The 26,598-nt window shown below is 39.7% G+C and overlaps 3 protein-coding genes across 12 annotated transcripts; 2 read left to right on the top strand and 1 right to left on the bottom strand.

Moving 5' to 3' along the window:
• Nucleotides 1–5,596: 5,596 nt before the first annotated feature.
• Nucleotides 5,597–8,461, bottom strand: LOC116918167 (hormone-sensitive lipase). 2 transcript variants are annotated; one of them, XR_006642256.1, is made up of 7 exons: nt 7,128–8,461; nt 6,884–7,055; nt 6,629–6,817; nt 6,412–6,561; nt 6,209–6,348; nt 6,008–6,146; nt 5,597–5,946 (listed from the first exon to the last, which is right to left on the bottom strand). XR_006642256.1 is itself a non-coding variant. In XM_032923791.2 (7 exons), the coding sequence occupies exons 1-7, from the start codon at nt 8,244–8,246 to the stop codon at nt 5,860–5,862; spliced, it is 1,983 nt and encodes a 660-aa protein (XP_032779682.1). In that variant the 5' UTR covers nt 8,247–8,460; the 3' UTR covers nt 5,597–5,859. The 2 variants fall into 2 exon arrangements, 1 of the variants encoding a protein (XP_032779682.1); XM_032923791.2 differs by having other exon boundaries at nt 6,008–6,133; nt 7,128–8,460.
• An 825-nt stretch (nt 8,462–9,286) lies between these two features.
• Nucleotides 9,287–13,360, top strand: LOC116918164 (CCAAT/enhancer-binding protein zeta). The gene is made up of 9 exons (XM_032923782.2): nt 9,287–9,505; nt 9,574–10,177; nt 10,268–11,019; nt 11,088–11,299; nt 11,368–11,899; nt 11,976–12,130; nt 12,188–12,310; nt 12,376–12,797; nt 12,865–13,360. The coding sequence occupies exons 1-9, from the start codon at nt 9,416–9,418 to the stop codon at nt 13,311–13,313; spliced, it is 3,339 nt and encodes a 1,112-aa protein (XP_032779673.2). The 5' UTR covers nt 9,287–9,415; the 3' UTR covers nt 13,314–13,360.
• A 158-nt stretch (nt 13,361–13,518) lies between these two features.
• LOC116918166 (acetylcholine receptor subunit alpha-L1) lies at nt 13,519–23,019 on the top strand. 9 transcript variants are annotated; one of them, XR_006642254.1, is made up of 15 exons: nt 13,519–14,241; nt 14,427–14,536; nt 14,612–14,659; nt 14,727–15,382; nt 15,444–15,524; nt 16,064–16,317; nt 16,816–16,860; nt 17,044–17,153; nt 17,327–17,395; nt 17,536–17,647; nt 18,526–18,682; nt 18,766–19,202; nt 19,306–20,031; nt 21,977–22,490; nt 22,577–22,753. XR_006642254.1 is itself a non-coding variant. In XM_045167863.1 (15 exons), exons 9-15 carry the CDS (start codon nt 17,104–17,106, stop codon nt 22,172–22,174), a joined length of 1,749 nt encoding a protein of 582 aa, XP_045023798.1. In that variant the 5' UTR covers nt 13,519–14,241; nt 14,427–14,536; nt 14,612–14,659; nt 14,727–15,382; nt 15,444–15,524; nt 16,064–16,317; nt 16,442–16,721; nt 16,816–16,860; nt 17,044–17,103; the 3' UTR covers nt 22,175–23,019. The 9 variants fall into 9 exon arrangements, 7 of the variants coding, with proteins under 7 accessions (XP_045023798.1, XP_032779675.2, XP_045023796.1 ...); XR_006642255.1 differs by lacking the exon at nt 22,577–22,753 and adding an exon at nt 20,697–20,946 and having other exon boundaries at nt 21,973–22,101; XM_045167863.1 differs by adding an exon at nt 16,442–16,721 and having other exon boundaries at nt 21,977–23,019.
• The last annotated feature ends 3,579 nt before the right edge of the window (nt 23,020–26,598 follow it).

The following is a 26,598-nucleotide window of genomic DNA, read 5'->3' as shown; positions in this document are numbered from 1 at the left end:
TTTATTTCTCACGAATCTTTGATATTTAAATATTAAAATGCATGCAAAAGTTAGCAAATGCGGTTAAATATGAAAATTAGCTATAACTCCTCAACCGTTAGCCGCCCTTTGAAAATATTTGCATGCCGAGCTCCCCTCCTCCTTCCCGATGAAGCCCTAGAGTCAGATTCACAATTTACCTGAACCAAAATAATCAACGGTGACGTCTTGCGGCAGACGGGCGCTTCGCGCCCGCTGCCGCGTTTACAATTATCCTTATTCCAACACAACCGATCCCCTCCTCCTAAAAATCACATTTATCGGTTTTATCTCTTTTTCTCCAAAATTTCACACAAACCAAGTTTTAAAATGATGTTATTTCGACTAATTTTGATATTCTGCGTCGATCTAGACCATTCCCGTTGCTCTACGATGTATGGTTCAAAAGTTAGCTATTTTGCATAAGTTTCCTAAGTTCTCACTGTAGTAAAATGTTTATTTCTCACGAATCTTTGATATTTAAATATTAAAATGCATGCAAAAGTTAGCAAATGCGGTTAAATATGAAAATTAGCTATAACTCCTCAACCGTTAGCCGCCCTTTGAAAATATTTGCATGCCGAGCTCCCCTCCTCCTTCCCGATGAAGCCCTAGAGTCAGATTCACAATTTACCTGAACCAAAATAATCAACGGTGACGTCTTGCGGCAGACGGGCGCTTCGCGCCCGCTGCCGCGTTTACAATTATCCTTATTCCAACACAACCGATCCCCTCCTCCTAAAAATCACATTTATCGGTTTTATCTCTTTTTCTCCAAAATTTCACACAAACAAGTTTTAAAATGATGTTATTTCGACTAATTTTGATATTCTGCGTCGATCTAGACCATTCCCGTTGCTCTACGATGTATGGTTCAAAAGTTAGCTATTTTGCATAAGTTTCCTAAGTTCTCACTGTAGTAAAATGTTTATTTCTCACGAATCTTTGATATTTAAATATTAAAATGCATGCAAAAGTTAGCAAATGCGGTTAAATATGAAAATTAGCTATAACTCCTCAACCGTTAGCCGCCCTTTGAAAATATTTGCATGCCGAGCTCCCCTCCTCCTTCCCGATGAAGCCCTAGAGTCAGATTCACAATTTACCTGAACCAAAATAATCAACGGTGACGTCTTGCGGCAGACGGGCGCTTCGCGCCCGCTGCCGCGTTTACAATTATCCTTATTCCAACACAACCGATCCCCTCCTCCTAAAAATCACATTTATCGGTTTTATCTCTTTTTCTCCAAAATTTCACACAAACAAGTTTTAAAATGATGTTATTTCGACTAATTTTGATATTCTGCGTCGATCTAGACCATTCCCGTTGCTCTACGATGTATGGTTCAAAAGTTAGCTATTTTGCATAAGTTTCCTAAGTTCTCACTGTAGTAAAATGTTTATTTCTCACGAATCTTTGATATTTAAATATTAAAATGCATGCAAAAGTTAGCAAATGCGGTTAAATATGAAAATTAGCTATAACTCCTCAACCGTTAGCCGCCCTTTGAAAATATTTGCATGCCGAGCTCCCCTCCTCCTTCCCGATGAAGCCCTAGAGTCAGATTCACAATTTACCTGAACCAAAATAATCAACGGTGACGTCTTGCGGCAGACGGGCGCTTCGCGCCCGCTGCCGCGTTTACAATTATCCTTATTCCAACACAACCGATCCCCTCCTCCTAAAAATCACATTTATCGGTTTTATCTCTTTTTCTCCAAAATTTCACACAAACAAGTTTTAAAATGATGTTATTTCGACTAATTTTGATATTCTGCGTCGATCTAGACCATTCCCGTTGCTCTACGATGTATGGTTCAAAAGTTAGCTATTTTGCATAAGTTTTCCTAAGTTCTCACTGTAGTAAAATGTTTATTTCTCACGAATCTTTGATATTTAAATATTAAAATGCATGCAAAAGTTAGCAAATGCGGTTAAATATGAAAATTAGCTATAACTCCTCAACCGTTAGCCGCCCTTTGAAAATATTTGCATGCCGAGCTCCCCTCCTCCTTCCCGATGAAGCCCTAGAGTCAGATTCACAATTTACGTGAACGAAAAAAATCAACGGTGACGTCTTTCGGCAGACGGGCGCATCGCGCCCGCTGCCACGGTTACAATTAGATGGATAACGTCTATTTTTCCCGACCAAAGTTACTTTGTATTTACTTTACTGGTACTAAATTCAGCGACAAAAATACACTGAACTGTTCTGCTTCTACTGGTTGACAGAATTCTAGTTATTTTAGAATCACAATGTTGCCAAACATTTAAGGCAATGTTGCCGTCATTAAATGGTAATTTTAATTAAATGGTGAATATAATCTGCAAAAAAAATTTCGAATTTAGTATTGGGTAGCTTAGTGGTATAGCACAGGCTTGCTGCGTGTATGGTCTATGGTACAAATCTAAGAAAAGTTCCATATTTTAGTTAATGTTATTAAAAGACTGTTTATGAAAATTTAAGTTACTTTATACTTAACTATTCAATAATTATTATACTTAAAAAACTAAAGTGTAGGAAAATAGTTTAGTATAAATTTAGTAAAGTGTAGTAGTAGTATTTCTATATCTAGTCTGACAAACATGTAGTTTAGTTGTACTTCAATAATTTTATTTAGTTAAAATCAGTTTTCTATCTTTAAAGTAAACCAGTTAGTTAGATTATTAGTTAGAATGGATTTAGTATTTTTATCTGTTATTAAATGATAATATTTTAAGGTTTGTTTATACAATTGTTATAGTTAGAATTGTATAATTGTTCAGCTATATAGCACTGGATTACTAAGCTTAAGGCTTGTCGTTCAAATCTTGCTGTTATTTGAATGTTTATATTTATGTCATTGAATTTAGTTAATTCAATTTTTAATTAAGTTAAATAAACTAAAATTACTATTTACCTTACTATTCAGCAATACATTAAAAAAGTAAAGTTTAATTCAGTATTGTTTTTCTATTGTTCTCCGAGTAAAATTTATTTTATAAATACTTTACTAAACATCTTTAGTTAACATTTGGGTGTGTATTGTTACGTAATAATAGTATTGATTCAAGTATGTCTACGAACGGATCTATGTTTCTGAGCTCGCGTGATGTTATCAAAAGTTATAGTGATAAGCTTGAAATGTTTTTTTTCAAATGCAAAAAAATGAAATCTTCAAGCGGATTGAAATCGGGGATTGAAATCGGGGAAGGCACAGAGCACCGAATCCACCACACCGAGCACCGAAATCCCTTCCCCGATTAAGATTATCCCCGCACCGGATCGACTAAAAAGCTCCCCGATTGGCGCGGGGCAAAGCGCTACCCCTATAAGAATTTCCATATATTAAGTACAACTATTGCGGATTTTTCATTTTTCAAATATATATATATTTTTTTATATTTTTTTATATTTTTTTTTATTTTTCATATTATTTGCTTGAAAATATTGGGGTGTAAGAATATTTTTTTTTTCGAGTTGGCAACCTCCGCTATAACTCCTCAACCGTAAGCACATCACAATAATTTTATAATGTAATAATCAACAGCTAATAAAAGCATCCAAATTCCATCACATTAATGAACCATGAGGCAAGTGGTAACTCTGGAACAACCGAGAGGTCACCGACTCTATTTCTCGAGGTTCACCGCTTGAGAAAAAGCGGAAAAGAGGTAGAAATAGGGATTGGCCCCGATCCGATCGGGGCACATTTTACCAATCGGGTTTCGAAATTCGGGTCTTAGGGCGGGGCGTTCGGGGCTCAGGGTGAAAAATTTTTAATCCCAATCTCAATCGGGGTGCCTAATTGGGGATGCAACCCCGATTGTATTCAATCGATCGACGTAAAAACATAATCGATCGAGTCGAAATCAATTATTATGATGAAAAACGGGGAGTTCTCCCCGGTTGCCCCGATAAAAAAACCCGACCCAAATTCGTAGTTTGAATTCAGGCGCCATTTTTGCAAATGCCGTCGGGGTAAGCGGGTTAACCTCGATTTTTGCTCCGCCCCGGTTGACGAAGTGGCACCCCGATTCAGCCCCGATTGCCCTTTTCTGGGATGGTCGGGGCAGTTAACCCGATTTTGGCTAATCGGGGCCGATCCCTACAAAACGCCATTATTTGGTAGCATTCCTTTGTTGTGTAGCTATTTGGCATCTCTGTAGTCGCTAGATATTTAATATAGCAGACGACGTAAATACTTGAAAATGGCGCTATGAAAAATCTAGAATTTGACGTTTTCTGTCTTTTGAGGAAAAATAGACTAAATCTGGCGTTGCATATGATCACTATCATTAAACTACTAAGATATAACAACTAGGGATCAACCACGAGCATATCGGGGCGCTTTTTGGCCAATCGGGGTTCACATTTCGGGGCATCGGGGTGGGGCTTTCGGGACTAAATCAGGGTACGCGCAACCCGATAACTGCAACTAATCAATTTATAGTAAAACCTAATCGATCGATTATTTCGACCCGATTGCCCCGATTACAACCCCGATTATATTTATTCTGCCCGCCTACCCCAATTTTTTACAATAAATGTGGCTTGATATTAAAAATAAAATCAAATGAAATCATTTTCTTCAATTTGATTCCATTTTCTCTTGGTTTATCCAGTGGGTGATAGTAAAAATCGCGGGAAAAAAGGGAAATTGCGGAAATTTACAGTATTTTTGGAAAAACTATAAATTAAGGAAATTTACGCAAATCAAGCAAATAGAAAAAAAAGGCAAATACGGACATATTTCCCGAGGCTTACCCTGGAAAAGAGTAGGCGACCCCTGAACAAGCAAAAACTTTCCTTAAGAAATGGATTTTGCACAAAAAAATCGCTGGCTAGGTTCAAAATTCTTAAAATTAAATTTTAGACAAAACCAATTTAACTAAAAGTTGTTGAAAGAAGCCCCTGATCGCCAGGGTTTCTTGTTTAAGGCCCAGTCGTCGGGAACTCGGGCCCACCGGATTTGATCCCAGGGCCAGCTTACCCTTGGCATCGCAGTCCAATGCGATACCAATGCGGCGAGCTACGACTCTAATCCACATTACTTCATTTTCGACAAAGTTCGACTACTGAAACAACTTGTTAATTGTCACGTCAGATTTGAGGAAAATGTAACAGGTAGCTGCTGTACTAAATGGAAAATTAAAATGTTTAATACAATGATCACGTCCCACGTCACTTTCTTTTCGATTGGCAAGTTTTCCGCCAGTGTTCTTCTGCGTAGGCTATTTCTTCCAAGTTGATAACAACAGCAGCGCATCGATTGTACAGTAAAGCCCGTATCTCGGTCTTGTCGAATGCTCTATGAATGCAATTTATTACCAGGTAGAGGTTTTTGTATCAACCCAATGCTTATATTTGGTTTGCAAATGATTGAGTGTGTTTAAAGGGCGATTATGCTTTTGCACTAGAGACGCATAGACGCAGAATAAGGTTAAGGTAAAATCTATTGCATCGCAAACTTTGCGGCCCTCTAGTGGCAAATGTGCTATTGAACCACAAACTTTGTGACTCTCTTGTGTGAAACAAACAAGACAACAAGAAAATAAAACTGAGAATTTAAGGATAATTAACTTCAATACACATGGTCAATCCAGAACGCTAATGTTTATTGTAGGTTTCTACGGGGGGTTACTAAAAAAAAATATAATTTTTCAGAACCGTTTCGTCGTTGTAAACTTAATTGTTTCATCCTTTGACACCATATCACGTTATTATGGCGAAAAATATTCCGGTTTGGGCACGCACGTAAGTCGAGTTTACAAAAAGCGAACATCAGGACTAGTAGGAAAGAAAAAAGTAAGCAAACTACCAAGAGATAGAAACAACTAGCATCGCAGCTTATTTCCCTTTATAGGGCTGCATCGCTACACTTTTTGAACAGTTCGCGAATTCTTTTGACACACAGCTTCGATCCTTCCTTTGCTTCCCGGCTTAGCTAAAAGATGAAAGGAAAACATTTTCAAAGAATATCAAAGCTGTTAAATTTGACTCAATACCAAAGCGAAATTGAGAAACCCGTGTGGTAATCCTGGAAGGATATCGAGGCGAATATCACAACCTAAGCGACGGCACCTTTTTGCGAACTCGACAGAATCATCTAGACAAGGATCGAGCTCGATCGACTAAAGAAAATGTCTAGTAAGTAAAATAATTTAAGAAAATAATGAATCTGTTTAGAGGTTCAGCAGAAAACTTACAAGAAGGCTTATAGGAGGAAGTTTCTTAAGGGCACTGTCTGACGCCAAAAATGGAGACATTAATGGAGTGCTAGAGACGCGAAACATGTCCAGCTCGTCTACAGGGCTATGCGCCTTCAGTCGATCCAGAAGTTCAGGTTCTGTGCAAACAACGTTATTTAGAAAAACAAGGTAAACCGAAAAAAATATATATATCTTTATACCAAGAACCGTATTATGTTTAGCAGGGTGTTCACTTGCGTCCTGCGACGACGTGGAAGAGTCGATTTTCTTTACAATTTCCTTGACTTTGCCGTCAGTTTCGCTGTACCTGCTGCTGGACTGAGCCAACATATCTGGCTGGCCAGCATAAGCTATAAAATTTTACATTGAAAAAATACGGTTAACTTGCAAGGAACACAATCTTTCTTTAAACTTTACCGCTGAGGCATCGCATCATGAATCCAAAAGGCAATAACGGATCCAACAGACAGAGAAGCCGAGACGGCGAAGGTTCAAACTGGACCAACAATGGAACATAAGCCAAAAAGATACCGTCAGGAAGACGTAAGTTCAAATCCGAAACCCATAAAGTTACACCTAGCATTAAATTAGCACCCGCTGAATCGCCTAATAATGAAAAACCACCAAATTATCAAACTTTTTAAATGAATGATGCACCAATAGAATATATACCAGCAAATATAATTTTTTTCGCTGTTGTGCCAGCTACGCTTGGATTACGCTGTATCCAAGCGTAAACGTAAAGTATTTCTTGCAACTGACGAGGAAAAGGATATTCTGGTGCCAGTGAGTAGTCAATCGAAAGTATGGGAACATCTAAAGCAACAGCCCAATGCCGTAAGTACTAAGTTGATAAAACAAATGCATTAGCTATTACATGCCAGATTTAAAAACAAAAACGAATAAAACATCTTACTGTTTCATGCGATTGAGAGCTCTGGGCAACAAATCCTCCCCCATGGCAGTGTATGACCAAGCTGTCAGAGACAGTCGCTTCTGAATAATCGTTTTGCCCCGGCATTCCAGGTCGGCCTTTGGCACTCAGCAAACGAACTTGAACAGGCGCTGTTGGTCCGTGAGCGCTGGGTACAGGTATATTAACAGGTTTATATTTCATGGAGTCGATCTGGAGTGGCTCAGGTGGGATGAGAATGAGTTGATTAACTCGGATTGCAGGGCACATACGGTCAGGTACTTTTTTCATCAGATCCGATTCAGCTAGAAACCAAAATGATTTGCAAAAATCCACGGTTGCATACTGAGATGCGTGGACTATCCGTCTTGCGCGATGTTCAGCATCAAGAGTATACTGCGTGCTCATGAAAAGGCTCTTAGCAACGCGCCAGAGATGAGGAGACGTGCTAAAGTAATAATCACTGTAGCCTGCCATGATTGTCAAGAGACCCTTCAGAACACTCTCTATGGAGTTGCAATATTGGAAAGCTGCATGACGGCCATAAAAACTGTATGATTCAATGGTTCTTGCTTTATCGAGTAACTCTTGCGAAGAGTGAGCTTCAGATGGAAACAGGGAACGAACATGGTCCTTCTCATTCCATTCCAACAAAGTATTGAGATGTTCCAGAAAAGTGTTCAGTGACACAAGCATTTCATTCCAGGACTTGAGATCTTGAATGTAAGAATATTTGTACAGGTTGAACACAGCTTGGGATCTCTGACTTTTAACCAGATCACAGAGAGATGAGCATCGTTTGAATAAAGCACCAAATATGATTATAAAGCTCCTATATCCATTTCCTGGGGTTTCTGCATCTAGATCAAATTTGGGAGCTTCTCGTGTAATTTTGTCCAACAATGGAGTAACTTCCTGGCATTGTTCTGCTAATTGTTGAAAACCAACACAGAGTGCTTTACCAGACTTACTAGTGTCCTTCAGAAAGTAGTTGGCATTTTCCACTGCTAACGTAATAACTTGTTGACTCATTTGCGACTTTTTTTTGGATGACAGCGTAAGACCACGACTCAGTGGATAGTAAAACTGCCGACAAACTGTTCTCCCGATAAGAAACTGCATCGAGGGCGAACAGATAAGTAACAGGGAAACCAAGAAAAGTTCAACTTAAATAGTTTTGTACAGTGATATCGAAGGCCGACAACTGACGATTACTAGAACCAATTCTAGTACCCTGACAATTAGAAAGACATGAATTTCATTTCGTTCCAATATTTTTGGTGTTTGTCCCTAAAGAAATGTCAAAATAGGCGGGTGTGCCTAAAAGGCGAAAGCGAAACGCAAAACAATATTCGACTAAAACGTGAAACTCAATGCGGAACGGCCCTTTCGGAGTGGGCTCTAAAATTAAGACCAATGTTGTCTAGGGAAGAAAATTTGAAGCCTTTTTTACGAAAACACTGAAACTGGAAGCGCTAATGAATTTTGAATTTAATTGGCTCAACTCATTCAATGAAAAGAATTAAATGTCAATATACAGTATTACAGTTAATTTATTGCCACACCAATGTGTTTAGGCTACAAATTTTATTACGAGAAAAAAGGAAAGGATCCTGTGCTTGTAGAGACGATTCGTGTGACCCCAAAATTAAAGTGCGAGGTTATTGGTGTGAGATTGGATGATGGTAGTATAAATAGACTGGGAAATGTAAACTTGCTTATTAAGTACCCTAGTGCGATTAAGATCAGAATTCCAGTGGTTTTTCTATCAAAGGACGAATTGGCTAAACGATTTGGAGTCATTCCCACAAGGGTGACTTAAAGGAGAAGGAATTTTCTTATCTTTTGTTGTCTTAATAAATTAATAATCAAATAGAACAGTGGTGAATTGAAAAACAAAAGAGAGTTTTCATATTAACCTTTTGCCTACTTTCGAGGAATTCTTTTAGAAAAAGGTTTTGCAGTTTAGCATTTTTTGCGTCTATACACCTAAACCGCAAATACCTATGTATTGGGTACCGCACTGAGTTTCGCATTTTAGTCGAAAAACTTTCCACCGTTCGCTGGAAATAATGTTGCCAGACTGTAACGATTTAAATAATTTAAGCATAAATGTTAAACTATTATCACATACGTGTGTCAAATTTATCAAGTTTACGGAAACATAAACGTCCAAGGCTTTCAGTATAAAGAATACAAATTGAAATCCTTTGCAATTTTGGCAAATGCGGCAATCTCGAAGCAGACGTCGGCGCATTCAATTTAAGTAATTGACAACACGTGTTTAATTCATGTCGAAACAAAGAATGAAAAAACGACAAGTAAAAGCTCCTGCCGAAGTGGAAGAAGAGAAAATTTTGGGTGACAATGACACAGAAGAGGTATCTTCAAATTTTTCTCGTCTTAATAAGATATGCTAACAGTGCGTAAGTTACTCTGCTGTTTGTAGATCCAAGATTTCATCAAGCAGTTAGGGCTGGACAGCATCAATCCTAACACTTTGGAAATTCCGGAAAACCAAAGAGAAAAAAGGACAAAATTGAAAAAAGTGTCAAACCAAAATTCGCCAGAAGGGCCTGGTCCGAATTCGGAAAATAATTCAAACAGAAAACCTGTTAAAGCTAAGTATCAGGAATTCAAGCAAAACAAGTTCGAAAATAGAAAGAGTGCAGTCGGAGAGGTATCTGACAGTACCAGTACTTTCAAGCAACCAGCACAAAACAAAAAAATAATATTTGATAATTTACAATTGGGCAAAACCTCATCAAACAATGAAGTTTTGATCATACCCCCAATTGGAGTTTCACATAATCAGAACAAGAAAATAGTTTTTGATGAAGACTACATATCTAAGTCTTCTGGAGGCAAATTGGAAGAAAAAATACCAGAGAGTGACGATGCATGGTATCATTTACTTATTAAACCAGATGTTCCCTGGTATCAGCAGGATAAACCATTGAAAGCTGTTCGGGAAGTTGCCACAGAAGAAGTAAATAAATGTGAGGGAGAAGGCAAAAGATATTTAGAAGAAGATGCATCCAACTACCAGAAAGGTGATACCCTCTCGCCCACCCCACCCCCCCAAAAAAAGAAGATTAAACACTATTCTATGGTACATAACCAATAGTTATTTTCTTTAATAGTTCGAGCAGTGGGATCCGATAGGTCGGAAACCAAATGGATTCAGACGGTGTTGAAGTCAGGAGCCTTTGCGGACAAGATTGCCGCCCACACCTTATTACTCCAGGAATCACCTGTCCATAACTTACCTTCGCTGAAGTTTCTCATCTCTCTACTGGATGTCAAGGGAAGAAGAGAATGCATGGTCTCATTAGATGCTTTGATACGACTATTCACAGAAGGAAGAGTTCTCAATCCGAACGCCAAACTTTTTCTCATGAACAAGAAGCCTATCAGTGCCCTCTCGACGGTGACACCGCGTGAACGCAAAGAGCTATTGGCGCTATGGTCCTTTGAGCATCAATTGAAAGACTGCTACAACCAGTTCTTCATAGCTTTGGATGGACTATTGAAAGATGCTGTTGATACCACACGTCGTAAAGGCATAGCAGCAATTGCTACTCTTTTGGCCTATAGCCCTGAACAAGAGCAAGGTCTTTTGTCTAGACTTGTCAACAAAGTGGGTGATCCTACTCGAGCAGTAGCAACCTCCACCGTCGGACAAATGGAACGGTTACTTCAGCAACATCCTCAGATGAAGTTGGTCGTAGTGGCTGAAGTGGAACGCCTCCTTTATCGTTCTAATATTAATACGAAAGCACAATATTATGCCTTGTGCTTTCTTTCGCAAATTCTTCTGGATTCGGATGATGTACTTCTAGCTACCAAACTCATTATCATTTATGTTACGTTCTTCAAGGCATGCGTGAAAAAGGTGTGGGCCTATTCTCGAATTGCTACTTCTTAACATTTAAAACAAACGTTTATGTATTTTCGATCCAGGGTGAAGTTGATTCTAAACTTATGGCAGCCCTTTTGACTGGGTTAAAGAGAGCCTATCCTTATTCAAAAACTGTCGCTATCTCTGGAGGACCACTTGATGGTCACGTCGATACCCTGTTTAAGCTGGTCCATATGGTTCGATTCTCTTTAGCGACGCAAGTTCTTTGCATTCTCGACCAAATTGTTGACATCGATAAGAGCAATTCCGACAGGTACATCATCTGCTAAGTGTATTTCCGACAGCTGAATTCTAATAATAACCTTCTAAATGGCATTTCAGATTTTATTCGGTTTTATTCCGAAAGCTTTTTGATCCTGATGTTGGACTTTCAGCGAAGCAGTCCATGTTCTTGAACTTGCTCTATCGTGCTTTGAAGCGAGACGAATCGCTCCCTCGTCTGCGAACATTTGTCAAAAGAATTTTGCAAGTTTGCCTTGCATGTCCGCCTCAGTTGGCGTGCGCTCTTCTTTATCTTGTGTCAGAGTTGATCAAGTCCCGTCCACAGTTGCAGAATTTCCCAAAAGACATCATAACAAAAGAATACGTGGAGGAAGATGACGACGACGAAGAGCATTACAAAGACGTTGATAATGATGACGAAGAAGAAGATGCGGCTAAGGAAGATGCAACCCGTGAAGGAAACGATGAACAAACTGTAACATCCACATGGGTTCACAGAAAAGGTTCTCATTCGAAACTGAAGTCTAAATTAGCATATGATCCTTTCGCTCGCAATCCAATGTATGCTCGAGCTGAGATGTCCGGTGGGATGTGGGAAATCAATTTGTTGACGAATCACTTTCATCCTTCAGTAAGTTTACATCTTGTTGGTTTTCCCCTTTGAACAAACAAATGAAATCATTTGTTTTGTTTCTCGCCCTTATTAGGTTGCATTGTTTGCTAAGACGATTGTCGAAGGTACGCCAATTGAGTACACAGGCGACCCGTTGCAGGACTTCACTTTACCCCGGTTCTTGGATCGTTTCGTCTTTAGGAACCCCAAACTAGTTTCAGCTGCCCAGGCCAAATTACCTGCCCAACGGTAAAATCCTTTCCTAAGTTTTAGCCAATTCTTCTGTTATGTTTTTTGTATTTGCAGGCGAGTGTTAGGCAAAAGGACTATATATGTTCCGCGTGGTGTCAGGGCAATGGCAGTTGACAGCAAAGAATTTGCCAAACAGCCCAAGAGTAGCATTCCTGCCGACGAAATGTTCTTGTATCAGTAAGTTTTCTCGCATGATATTTGACGTGTCTCTGCCATTTTCACGTTGATATCTTTTCTCTTAGGTACTTCAAACAGCGCATCTCTAAGGGTTCTCGTGTTGAAAAGGATAGTGACGATGACGACAGCGATCATGAAAGTGTCGCTAGCGAAGAGTTTGAACAATACCTGGCCGAAAATACTGACTTTGCGTCCGATATGAAACCAAAATCCAAGATTGACAAGAAAAAGAAGAAGGGCGATAAAGATGGCGAAGATGAAGACGACGAGGAAGTTGACGGAGAGGGCGAAGATGATTTGCAGGATGCTGAAGTTGATTCTGAAGAAGATTTCGACAATGACAAAGAGTTCCAAGATGCGTTTAAAGACTTCGATGACATGATCGATGGTAGCAATGCATCAGATGTTGAGGACGAAGATGAGGACTTTGGAGAGGATGATCTAGAAGAAGGTGGATTCCGGGAAGAAGATGTTGCATTTTCTGACGGTGGGTTTTTATCTTGATATCAATTTATTTATTATAATAACTTCTAAAGTATCATAATTTTTTATAGAAGACGATGATGATGACGGTGATGATGACGATGACGATGAGCCCAGTGCTCCACCGCCAAGCAAATCCAAATCCAAAAAGAGGGCTGTTGACGAGGATATTGACGATTTAGATTTCGCTTTTGGTGCTCAACCGAGCAGCAGCAAAAAGAAACGCAGTCGGGATTTATTCAATGCTAATGGTAACGACTTTGTCGCTGCCGAAGACTTTGCCGCCATCCTTGAAGCCAACGCTGGGACTGGTCTCAATACTGCAGGAACGACAGAGGCTTTGGCTAATAAAGACAAGGCTTCAGTGAAACAGCTTCAATGGGAAATGTCTCGAGATCGATGGATGAGGGATCTTAATCGACCTAAAAAAGGAGGAAAGAAAATGGGCAACAAAAACAAGAAAGGCAAATCAGGTCCCGCGTTCAGAAAAAACCGAGGCAAGTTTGACAAACAGAGATAAGCCTGTTGATACACGCAGAACTTTAAAATACAACCATGGTTATTAAAGCTCGCGTTGGCGAGTCGTTTTTGTCTAGTTAAATGGTAAATGTCTGAAATGGTAGGATTGCACCTTTGACGTATTTTACACGGTTTACTTTTGTGTTAGCAATTAAATTGGTTTTATTCGATAAATAACGAAGAAAGAGAGAAAGAAAAGAAAATAAGTATTAGTAACAACAAAAATTGAGAAAAAATTTTTTTTTCTTTTTCTTGTGTGTACAATATGAGAATCAAATGTCAGGGAAGAAAATTTTTTAACACCAGGTGGCTTTAGTATCACGAATATGTGTTGCACGTGGAATGATCGACATACTAATTGATCAGTAGTTCACGATTTCGCGTGCTTCAAACTTTCAATCATGACCGAGAAAACACCAGGTCCCAGTAGGGCTCGGTCCCGCGTCGATCGGTTAGGTCGTTTCAGTTTTCGGTGCGGTTCTATCGGGTTTGGGTGGCCTTTTTTGTTTCCCATGGGTATGTGGGTCGACTTCCGGGTGAAACCGGTTCAAGGGAAAGAAGTTAATCGGTTCCAAAACACGTTTTTTTTATTCCGATTACACTGCTTTCTGACCCGATTACCCGACTTTTGCCCCGATTCTTACCCAGAAATTTTATTTAAGCTTAAAATTAGGATAATTCATCGTATTTTTCATGGTTTTGTCATTTGGCGCCACGCATCCACCATTTTTTCAAGATGGCGCCGGGTCTATCGGTTTCACCGGGTATTTTGAACCGAACTGAACCGCTTGAAAACTACCTACCCGAATCGCAACCGATCGGCCATTTTTTGGATAGGTCGGTGTGGTTTTTTGGGGTTCAGGTAATCGGGGCCGAGCCCTAGGTCCCAGTGTCTGATGTGATATGGCAAAATTTTCTTTCCAAGGAAGGTAACTTAATTTAATTGTTGAATACATTTAGGCATTAGTGACTTTTCATTTCAAAACGGTTTTTTTTGGTTCTTATTTATCTCGTCTTGTTCTTGACGTAAATTTTTATTGCAAAGCTGTGAACATTAGCCTTGTTTTTGATTGACCGACACATTTGTTTCCCACCCTGAAATTCCAAAATGTAGCGTGGTTTTTTGTCGGCCATGACACTTCTCACTTGGCCATGTCGTGGCAAAAACTGTTTTTCAATTGCTGTAACCCACCAGTTGGTTGAAATAGCATTCTGGTTGTTCAGGTAACTATGATCATTGATTGAAAATACTATTTCTTTATATCCTTGACAATACAAAATAACTGGTATAATTACTAGATGTTGCTGTTGTCAAAGCAAAATGGCCAGTCTGAATGTTTTGTCAAGGTTATTTTACATTCTAGTTCAACAAAGAGAGTAAGTAACACTTAAATACCCTTATATATCATAACAGAAACCAAACGAGCAAGTAATGATGAGCCTAATATTACCACTTGCTCTGGGAAGTGCTGGATAGGCCTACTTTTATGCCGTAACCAGAACTGTTGATGGTACATATGAAGTAAATGATTAATGAACTTCTTACCTGTGATACATGACCAAATGAAATTGTTTGAATCATTTTGTCATGTCTTGATGAGATACAAATAGTTCTAAACCTGAAATAGGTTTTTCTGCTAGTCACCTACTATTGCTCAACATGTTCAGTGCTGGAAAACAATGATATGAGATGGGAGACATTAATTTAAAAGGTCTGTGTTCACAACAAGTTAAAAAAATGATGAACTGTGAAGATCTCATAGGCATTTTTAATTTCTTGAAAACAGAAAAAAACATGTCTTAAGTGCATTGACTTTTCAATGTTCATTTCATCAGTTGGTGCGCAATAGTTAAGATAATCTTTCTTTAGTATTATAATTCTTGGAAATATTGATTTGATTTATATAAATAAAGATATATATTTTGTATTTTCTGCAACACATGTTGGTTTTTGTAAATCAAGAATATATGTGGGTTGCAGAGTACATTAATGGAATATTATGTTTATGAAGTAGTTTGGGTGAAATTTTTAGAATGCAGCTGTAAAAAGAAACGTTTGTAAACCGAAAGGTAATACCAAATAATTAATAAGATACATTGTCTCTGATCTTATTTTATGTTTCACTATTAGGATTGTCGACGTAGAAACAAGTCTCCCTTGCCATCTTCAGCAGTAGACACGTGGTGTTGTAGGGATTACCGTATTGAAAAGGTATGCAAGGCAAAGTGAGTTGGATACTTCAAGATAAGAACAAGCTATGACAGAAGAGTGGGCAAAGTCTCCAGTAATAGCAGTTGCCGTAGAAATTCTCGTGAAGATTATAGATTCGTTAATTGACCTCGACATGAAAGACTGGAAACACGAATGATTGGTTTGGTTGACCGCCAAAACATTTCTATTGTTTGTCATGTTGTTCGTTGCTGTTGACTACTGCGCAAGTTCCACGATGAAGGCGGGACGACGTCAACCAAACAGAAAAGAGACAACATTTATGCCCAACTGTGGAAATAGATGACATGCTGGGCGTTGCAAAAGTTGTAAACATTCGTGTTCAGGATGACCACCTGGCGCGTTCTCGCTGTTTTCATTTAAACAGTTGAGCCAAGTATTAGCTTTTGCCTTAATTGTAAACAAGTAGAATTTGGAATAGTTTGATTTGGACTTTCAACAACAGTTGGCTCAAGTGTTGGTGCAACTGCTATTTCACCATAGTCTACTATTATTATTATTCTTTTTTTAATATATACAAGTTATGACCTTCAACTTCAAGATGAACAACGGGATCGGCTCTAGCATCATCTTTGCCATTCGACTGGTACTTCTCTTTCCACTTTTACATCAAAGTTGTGTCAGCATAATGCCTGGAGTCGAAGCCAATCCGGATGCAAAGCGCCTGTACGACGACTTGTTAAGTCATTACAACCGACTCATTCGACCCGTGAGCAACAATTCACAAGTGGTCACTGTCGGTCTAGGTCTCCACCTCACTCAGCTCATTGACTTGGTATGTTCTTGACTTTATCATCCCTCTTTTAAAAGGAAAATCTGCTCTAGTGTCAAGTAGGAGTCTCGATCGTAGCGCAATTTGTTGTAAATCAACACATGCATTGCCTCTTTTTCAATACCAGCTGCTGCAATATGATGTAAAAAAGAAGGCAGAAGACGGAAGAAAAAGAGAAAATCTCGAAGGGTTGCCTCGGGATGGGGGAAAACAAGATTGCTCTTTCCCACAGGGATCCTATAAGCCCAAATATATTGTCAACAAATCGGCGATTGGTGCTGCAAAGAAGTGTGTAGTCCTTCTAACCCCCTCAAGTTGTAGGCAAAAGCTTTGTTGTTGACAAAATCGATCGAAAGACCGAGAGGAAAAGAAAAAAGCGCTCGCATATAGATGTGTATAACTGGAAAGTAAAACGGTTCTTTATAAATTATTTCTCCTGTCAGACCTGTAATACGTTTTCTTTTTTTCTCTTCTATTTTCGTCATCTCCTCGTATGTGTAGGATTTAAAGAACCAAATTCTCACCACCAACGTCTGGGTCGAACATGTGAGTACTCCGTCAGCTGTTTCCTAATTGCTTTTAGTCTTTGTAATAGATTGCAAGGCCCTTACCATGTCTGCCTCTTTTTTGCGTTTATTTAATCTTTTGGATCGCCCAAAAGCTTAAATAATACTGTTCGAGTGTTAATGGGGAAATTTAATATATTAGTAATGTTTTCGTTTTCTAAAGGAATGGATAGACGCAAAGTTGACTTGGGACCCGGAAGAGTATGGAGGCGTTCGTGAGCTTATGGTTCCATCAGAGCACATCTGGTTGCCGGATATCGTTCTTTATAACAAGTACGTGATAAGCACGAATAAAGAGCAATGTAAAGTTAATTTGATTACATGCAACGAGTAATCCATTAAGAGTCAGACTACTAGTGCATTTCCAGTTGTGTAGGTCCATAAATGTTCTATCGACTGCAAGGCATAGAGGAGAAAACTATTTTTTCTTTCTTGCATTTTGACAGCGCTGACGGTGAGTATGCGGTAACAACCATGACGAAAGCTATTCTGCACAGCGACGGCCACGTCAAATGGTAAGTGCTCATGTTCGTGTCAAATGCGCTGACTCGGGGCTCATTAAATTTCTGTCCAACACCCCAGCCAGCCAGTTTTATTTGTTTTCGTAATGCCACAAATGGAATCTATTGATCTGGTGATGTTTCTTGTCCTCTAGGAATCCTCCAGCAATATTCAAGTCGTACTGCGAAATCGACGTCCGCTACTTCCCTTTTGATACCCAGACATGCTTCATGAAATTCGGTTCGTGGTCCTACAGTGGTCTTCAAGTAAGTCGATTGATCTTTTCATTGTGTTGCTCTTGTCATTGTGGGTCATTCAGTCGCATATTTAATGAGTCTATGCAAATCTTAGCAGAGCTTTATTTAATGATCCACTGTGTGTCGGGCCATCTACATTTAAAAAGAATTTCAATCAGCGTTGCTGCTGTGTAATGAGGAGAAATTATCCGGATAGTCAAGAGCTATAAAAGAAAGCGAGCTGGAAATAATGATTACCAGGGATCTTCCACAGCTAGGGATACCGACGAGTGTCGTTCTTGGAATAACTTATAAGCCTGATTATTTCAAGTCACTTGGGACTCTTGTGCCCGGAAAGTTCATTTCGCTCTGTTTGTTTTGCTGCGTTTTCGCTTTGATGCGTTTGCACGTGGTGAAGAGTCTCGGCCAAATGTTGGCATTGCTTGGTATTTAACATAAGCCTGCAGCCAGTGAAATTCAGTTTTAATACCTAGTCTCTTTCCGTTGGATTTTATATTCCGACTTTGTAGCATTCCGTATCGAACTAAAAATGGCGAGCCTAAGACGAAATGAATATCCAGTCAGTGGCGAAAATAGTGGCCGTAAGTTCATTGTTTTAGAAAGAAGATTTTTGAAAGATTTGGGCTTTATTAAAATAGCTTAATGCTTTTTTGCTCCCTCACGCAAACCACTCGAGAGTCTGTCTGCGTCTATGTGTGGGTGTATAAGCTCTTGTACAAGCTTAGACTGTAATTCATGGAACATTGCGGATGTAAATCGAAGTGGGTCGAGTGAGACCACTATAGTTCATAATGAGGAAACTATAAATTATTTTCACTCTAATGAATGGCATAACAGTCGCCTTTTGAAGAGCACTTGCAAATGTATATCTATTGATTGTTTTGCAGATGGATCTCAAGCATCTCCACTCTCCAGACGAAAATTTAGTTGAAATTGGCATGAACTTGAAGGATTACTATCCCAGTGGTGAGTGGGACATTCTTGACGTTCCAGCTGAACGTCACGCCAAAAAGTACGACTGCTGTCCCGACGAGTTTTTTGCCGGTAATAATTTAATTTCTCGTTTTCGAAAACGAGATTTAGTGATAAAAAGTTTGCATTTAATTTTTCTGGTAAATTTGACCTAGACATTTTCTTCAACATAACTTTGAGACGGAAGACGCTGTTTTACACGGTGAATTTGATTATCCCCTGCGTGGGCATCTCGTGTCTGTCGGTGTTGACTTTCTATCTGCCGGCAGACTCTGGGGAGAAAGTGGCTCTTTGCATCACCACTTTACTGTCGCAAACCATGTTTTTCCTTCTCATGTCGGAAATCATCCCATCAACGTCACTTGCCATGCCCTTACTCGGCAAATATCTTCTTTTCACCATGTGTTTGGTCGGACTGTCGGTCCTCATCACAATCGTCATCTTGAACGTGCGCTACCGTAAACCGTCGACTCACAAAATTTCGCCGTGGGTTAGACGTTTTTTTATCCAACAGCTACCCAAAATGCTTTTGATGCGAATACCGAAACAGACGGAAGATTGCGCCTCGTCTCCAAATACGCCGACCGTCGAGGTCAATTCTCTGTTTCGTTGTCATTTTTTAAAGCTTGAAAACCCTTTATTTTCCAGCGTTTTATGAACTAATTCTGCGAATTAAAATACAATTTGAAATACAGGCAACAGCAGGAATTTCATCAAGTCTAATGTTGCAAGACAGCAGTGCGGGTCATCCACCAACTGCACCAGTCCGAATGACGTCATCGTCGCCAGCCATTCGACGCTGGTCACGATCTGCATCTCCATTTCATTTCGGTTCGCAGTTGCTCTGTGAAATTATCAACTACAATTCGGTTCAACAGCAGCAGCAGCAAGATCGTTATTACCAACAGCAGCAGCAACAACAACAATATCCGCTATGCGCATCTCGACTTCCTCCACCGCCACAGACGCCATCATCTCCCATTTCCATCATAACGACCATGCCTTTATATCCACCGCCTCCGCCACCCCTTTCATTCCTACCGACTCAACTTCCTCTTCCTCCTCCTCCTCCTTCTGCTTCTTCACTGACATATCCACATATTACCTCACGGCGTTCTAGTACCAGTGAGGATGATGATGATAGCAGTCTACGGTCCTGCTGCCAGGCTTCTGCTCATACCAGTGGCGGAGCATTCACCATGGCAACGGGCCGTGATTGCGTTACACGCACCGTGATGACGTGCCCCCATGATGATGATGATGGTAGTGGCCGTAACAGCTTACAAATGAGACGACGTCGTCAAGAATTTCATCGACCTAGTCAGCGCATTCCCAAACGTTTTCCGCTGGAATTGCAAAAAGCCATCCGAGATGTCCAGTTTATACAGAATCATATGAAACGCGCCGACGAATACGATGAGGTAATTTTTGATTTCATTCATTGTTGCCCTCACTTTACATTATAGCATTTGCTTGCTTCATCTATTTATGCGTAGGCTCCCTTTTTGAAAATGAGATGATGGATTTAGGGCTACAGTGAAGTCGATTGGATTTATTTCATTTGTTATGCGGCGAGCCACTCTGAATGTGTAAATAAGCCACTATTTGAATATTGCATCGATCGGCTGCGACCGTGGGGGGTAGGTGGTAAAATGGTTTAAGCCATCTCTCGAGTTCGAATAGGATGGAAGAAACGCACCATAGGCAATAACACACAAATCTTTAAAAAAAAAAAAAAAAAAAAAAAAAAAAACCCTCTTTAATAGTTTAACATGTAGTAGTAAGCACAACCCTCTGTGGAGACCCTCTCGTAAGTCTATGAAAAAGAAGAGATGCAATATAGTGAAAAGATAAATGGCCAAAAAAGCGGGACATGTTTCGACTATCTAGTCTATTGCTTATATCCTGAACGCAAAGAAGAAGAAGAATAGGCCTTTTTATAACAAAAAGGGAGACGAAGAAAAGGGCGTAATCAAAAGATAGAAACTATAGGCCATATAATATTGCACTGCTTTCCAGACCCTTTTTATTTCCAAGTGTGTCTCGCTAGGATTTATACGAGTATTGAATCCTTTTGTATAAATAGGTTTCATCTCCGTGCCGTTGTCCAGAATATCCCCAGCAGCACAATGCTATAGGCTACTAGAATATACCATCTAATGTGACCCTGGAACAATTGCGGAAGGGCGGTTTGTGACACGGCGGTCATCGTCAGTTAAAAGCAGAGCGGGCTGCATTCTGGCCCCATAGGCTCTTGTGTCAGACCAGTTGAAGGCGGATATTTTCTGGGTTGCTCTCAAGGCCCAGAACTGCTGCAATTGTGAAAGAGATAACTGGTAAATATATTTACAGAGAAGGAAATTTAGACCTTTTCGGACATGGCGCACGCAGCACGCAGCAGAAGCAGAAGCATGGTTACTGCAAGATACCGTCTGCCTTCCAGGCTGTTAGTCAATTTCGTCATCTGGCACGCGTCCTCCGCCCTACTCTTTTGTACTTAATAGCATTATGGGGAGTAGTAGTTAAATCTTATTCTATAGCTAACCTCGTGTCTTTTGTTATGTTGCTGTATTTTCTCGAGTGTTTTCTTCTTTTTCGTCTTCCCTCCTCTCGAGCTATCACTCCGCCTCAGTCCATTGCGCTACACCCGGCGGTCCATTGCACACACTACAGCCACTGTGTTGTCTGTTCTCAGTCGGCTCTCTTTTTTCTTTTCTTTTTCCTTTTTTTTTTTTGTTTTTTTGCCTATTTGGCGGTGTGGCCTATTGCCGCTGCACTTTCGGTGAGATTTTTCCCCGTTGGTTCAGCGTCCCACGCTTCGTTTGCTCTACTTGCACCGCGCCGAGAAGCAGTGTGTTGGTGTAAGACGTGTAGACGAAATCCCTTTCGCGATCAATACATCCAGCCGGTGATAGGGCAACACTTTTCTCAGCGGCAGCTATGCTTTGGCAAATATTTCACTTCACCAGGCAGCAGCCGCCGCCGCCTCAGCCGCTGCTGCAGCTGCTGCGTCCGTTTACTATTTTCGTGATCGATATGCTAACAAGAGAAAATATGAGTTTCCATTTTTGAAGGCAACCATGTCAAACGACAAGTCAAATGTCGACAATTTCGTTGTGTTTTGGAGAACAAAAGACTGGGAAAAGAAGTGGGAACTGAAAAGTTTGAATGATGTATGTGATTGATGTCTTTTTAAGCTCCTTTTCCAATCCTCTTCATAAGCTTAACCCATTACAGAATGTTGAGAGGAACCTCTCCATTAAAAATTGAGATTTATTGAACATGTTGGTAACAATTTACTTTTGATATTTTGATGAACGTTATCTAACCTGCTTTATATCTTCTTTGGGCTTTTGTTTCAGGAAGATAACGATTGGGGTTTCATCGCTATGGTTTTGGATCGTTTCTTTTTGTGGGTTTTCACGGCGGCCTCGTTGTGCGGTACAATATCCATCCTATTCACGGCGCCCGCTCTCTACGACGATTCGAGTCCCATCAATCTCAAATACCTTGACCGATTGGGCTTTTACTGAACGTTCAACCCCCTTGACCTGTCAGTCTTAATCAACAGAGCTAGGAGCCGATTCTATACAATCATTTCCAGAGCTACTGTATCAAGAATAGCAACATATTGCTCTTGTTTTCTCTACGTATTTCATGTATTAATGTTGACATGAGACATGTATCATTAGTGTGTGCCATAGACATGTGGGCCTTATATCTCCCAAACGCCTGCATTATTTGTCGTCCTATATTTCTGAATATGCTAGCAGACTGACGTACATTCTTTTCATACAATTAGGCATTTAAACTTATGTGCATTGAAGATTTTTCTCTATTTCAGATTTTGGTTTGATAGCCGTTTTCCACCCACCAATCGGTAAAGCTGAACGTCATGATCTTTAATAATAATTTCCCTAAGTAATCGCTATGCATCACTTATTTGACGTACTTTTTTTGTTTCAGCCATCAGCTGCAACCACGAAAATGGATTCATTGTTTCCCTTTGAATGTGTGTAGCAAACACTCAGGCTGTGAATCATTGTCGACACAACGAAAACTATACAATTGCTTGTATGTTAGTGGGTCCTGTAAGCTAACCCAATCTCATATTTATACTAGAAAACACCCGCTTGACCTTCATCTGATTGTTGAATAGGATCAATTAGTTTCGTCCAACAAAAGTACACATAACTTTCATTATTGAACCTTAAAAAAACTATTAGGAAACCACGTTTGCTATCCGATCCGCTTACCCATTGATTTCAGCCAACGACATCTAGTTGTCACAACATTAACAAAATTCTAAATCCTGCAGACAAAAGCAACCTGGTCTCAGTCGTCGCCAACTTGCAACGTATTTTGTGGATTCCGTCGCCCTTGTGTACGACATACAGCATTTCTGTGTTTTTTTTTTTTTTTTCAAGCATTGAACGATGCAACCCATCTATGACTACTTTCGTAGTCTTTGGTCAAAGCTGGCAGTGATTGGCAAAATCAACCTCTGAGTGATGATGGCACTGATGATAGGAGAAGATAGATCAAAACAATTTTTGCTGCATAGTTTACTTTGATTGTTGATGTCCTTCATGTACAGTATCCTGCACGAAAATCCGAACACAGATTTAAATTTTTGTAAGGTACCTATAGGCAGGGTATTGCGTCTTCTTGTTTATTTGTTTTTCTTTAAGAGGTAAGATAGACGGGGTGATGGGCACGACAGGGAAAGGGTTAGTAAGTCTAGACTTTGTTTTGTATGGGCTTTAAGATATTTCGCTTCAGGGTAAGTAACAGGTGGACATTTTTTTGCAACCCCACAGGGGGTTGTGTTTTTTCCAGTTGATTGGTTACACGTTATACTAAAAATTAAATGCTGATTCCGGATGGAATATTAGTTTTCCCATTAATTCTGTCCTTTTTAAATAAAACGGAATCGTAGCAGTTTAAGTGCAAATGCCTTTTTAATTGTAACTACTCCAAAAGTAGAAGTCGAACATAAAAACAAAGTGAATTTTGTGATCCTTGTAATAGTTTCTAGACTGTGTATTTGCCAGTAAACTAACTCTACTTAAGACGATACAACCATGTGCTTATATACCAAGAGATTGAAGGTTAAGAAGGGAGGGGTTTACAATAACTTTTACTTTTATCATTAACTATTATCCGCAGGGAAGGTTGCATTCGTGACGACCTTCTTACTGGGTGGGGCTGCTGTTGCTAGGAGGAGTTGCTGCGGTCTATTACATTCCTTCCCCCCTTCGGCAAGAATAAATTGGTCCTCCAATTTTCTCCTTGTCTTCTACTTCTCTTCGGCATGTGGCGTGGCAATGGTTAGGTGAAAACTTGTTTTTTACCCGTCACCTACTTTCTTTCCTTCACCGTTATTTTTGTTTGTTGGGCTAAAGTATGAGACACAAAATACAAGATATGTTTTCTATACCGTTATTCATTGTCTTTTATGCTAATAAAGTGTTAGTTAATAATTGTTGGTCTACGTTCCTTTTTACTGGAATGCTACTGCAGATTTCAATCGTTTATTTTTTTTTTGTATGCTTTTCTTCTCTTCTCTTCTTTTAGTTTTTTCTTAATTTGTTGTCGTAATGTTGTCATTTTAGTGTTTTTGTTGTAGTAGTGGTAATAAACTGTTGTTGGTTCTTCAATTTTGTTTTGCTTCAATCTTATTCATTGCCAGAAGCCTTTCTCTCGCGGCTTCTTATACGTTTCCAGTCTTCAAATATGTTTCTCCTATGTTCATCAAACGCGTAATCCCGCGGGGTGTTTCCATTGACATCAGTTATGTCTGGATCTGCTCCGTGTTCCAATAAGATATTTGTTATGAGATCTTGCCTATACATTGTGGCTAGGTGTAGGGCCGTATAGTTTCCTGGTTTAGTCGTTTGATTGATGTTAATGTGAATTTTCCTTTCACATGCTGCCCTAGCGAGAGTGTTGTTTCCATGTTTGGCGGCATAATGTAGGACGGTGCTGTTGTCCTTTGCCATTTGTGCAACGTTGGAACTTATCCACAAATAACTGGCCACTTCTTCATGCCCGTAGGCGATGGCGACCATTAGTGGTGTTTCTCCAAGGCTATTGTATGATGAAAACTTGTATTTGTGATATCGTAATATCCTGATCAAGAGTTTGTTATTTTCTGCTGCCGCTATATGTGCGATGGTCTGGCCATCCTCTTCTATATCTGGGTCAGCTCCGTAGTCTAACAGTAAATCCGTTATGTCCAGTTTTCCCGCTTTCACGCTTGTATGAAGTAGTGTTTTGTCGTTAAATTTCTGGTTAAGAAATTCTGCCTTCGGATGGTAATCCCATGCAGCGGGTCCTAACTTCTGGATGATACATCTTTTTATTTCTTCCCTTGGAGCGTCTATCATTTCGAGGAAAATTTCTTGCTCACGTAATCGTGTGATGGCTTGTGTTCGTTTCTGCACGGCATCTGCTCTTGCTGCCGATAAGGTTGGGTGCGTTTTCATCGCACAGTTACTACATTTAGGTAATGTTTCTTGTTGTGTAGCATTTGGATTAAATTCGAACGTTGGTGGATAAAAACCATAATCACCGAAGAGCCCATCTCGTTGCGTTTCACTGTCCGTTTCACTTTCACTTTCAATCACTAAGTAGTTTATTTCTGGTTGGCTTTCGCTATCACTTGCTTCATTACGTTGCACTGCGTCTTCACTGTTCTGTTCCATCATTATTATTTTTTTTTTTTTTTAGTTAAAACTTCCACTTTTACTTAACACTTGTGTGTTTGGTGGCTGTTTAAGGACAATTCACTTGAAGTTTTCATATTTCGAGTTTTTAATACATTTACTACTTTCCCCTTTCACCCAGAATAAAAACTTGTTAAGTTTGTTTGTTTTTTTTTTTTTTTTTTTTTTTTTTTTGTTTTTTTTTCTAAATGTTAGTGGTTTTTAGATTCAACTTCTGTTGAGCATCTGCAAAGGTCTTCCCATACCATTCCATAACCCACAACATAAGTGCAAGTCGTGTGTTTTCCTGTGCATTTGCGAGCTTGATCGGATTCCCAGTTTTCTTCCATGACAGGATAAATATTACGTTGTTTCGGTGCGCTTGGTTGAGCCGGGCGTGATTGTGTGGGTCTTTCCATGGTAAGAGGTGTAGGAGCCGTCATCCTAGTGAACGGTTGCTCTATTATTTCTTCCGGTGGTTGAGTGCCTGAATTTGGGATCATTGAAGTTAATTCGTGCGCTTCTTCCGTATTTATTCCATATCGTCTTAATCTTCTAGCTTGTCGAATTTTTTCCATGATTCTTGTAAAAGGGGTCACAAATGATCAATATGCGTAGGGATATGATGAATACAATGAATCCTATGATAGATAGGATAAGAATTTTTGATGTGTCGAACCATGAGAACATGGTTCCTATCTGATTATTTTGTTTTTCTGACATCACTATGTCAGAAACAGATTTTGAATTTGATTCCTGCATTAGGCCTACTAGATCGTTTAGGATATTTAATTGTTCCATTTCCATTGTTTCATGCGCTGGATGGCTCTTCAGACTGTAGTCGAAATCATTCAGGTGCAACTCTTCGAATTCTGTGATGAGGTCTAAGTTCGGCATGTGAATGCTTGCTTTTTGTTTTACCCATTCTCCATTTGTTGAATTGTGTTCCCAGGTGTGATGGAATCCATTTAAATTCACCAAATGAGTTTTCCAAAAGCAATCGGAATATGGATGTATGGACCATCCATCTACTCCGATAGTGCAGTTTTTGTCTTCATAGGTAAAGAATGGTTGAAATCCACATTTCGATTCTTTTGCGGAGATGAAAATCCGTTTGGTTTCACATTGTTGGAGCGTCATCGCTTGTCCGAAGCCTTGCAGTCTCGTACAGATGGGTAATCCGAGCGCTGAAGCGGCAAGAATTCCGTTACTTTGAGCTAACATCACCGCTTGAGTTTTCTTTATCGTTGATAGTTGACAATATACGTCGCGAATTTCTTT

The sequence above is a fragment of the Daphnia magna genome, unplaced genomic scaffold (assembly GCF_020631705.1).
Source record: "Daphnia magna isolate NIES unplaced genomic scaffold, ASM2063170v1.1 Dm_contigs343, whole genome shotgun sequence".
NCBI classification, from domain to species: domain Eukaryota; kingdom Metazoa; phylum Arthropoda; class Branchiopoda; order Diplostraca; family Daphniidae; genus Daphnia; species Daphnia magna.
Note: the sequence above shows the minus strand (reverse complement) of the source record. Positions and strands in the feature narration are given on the sequence as shown.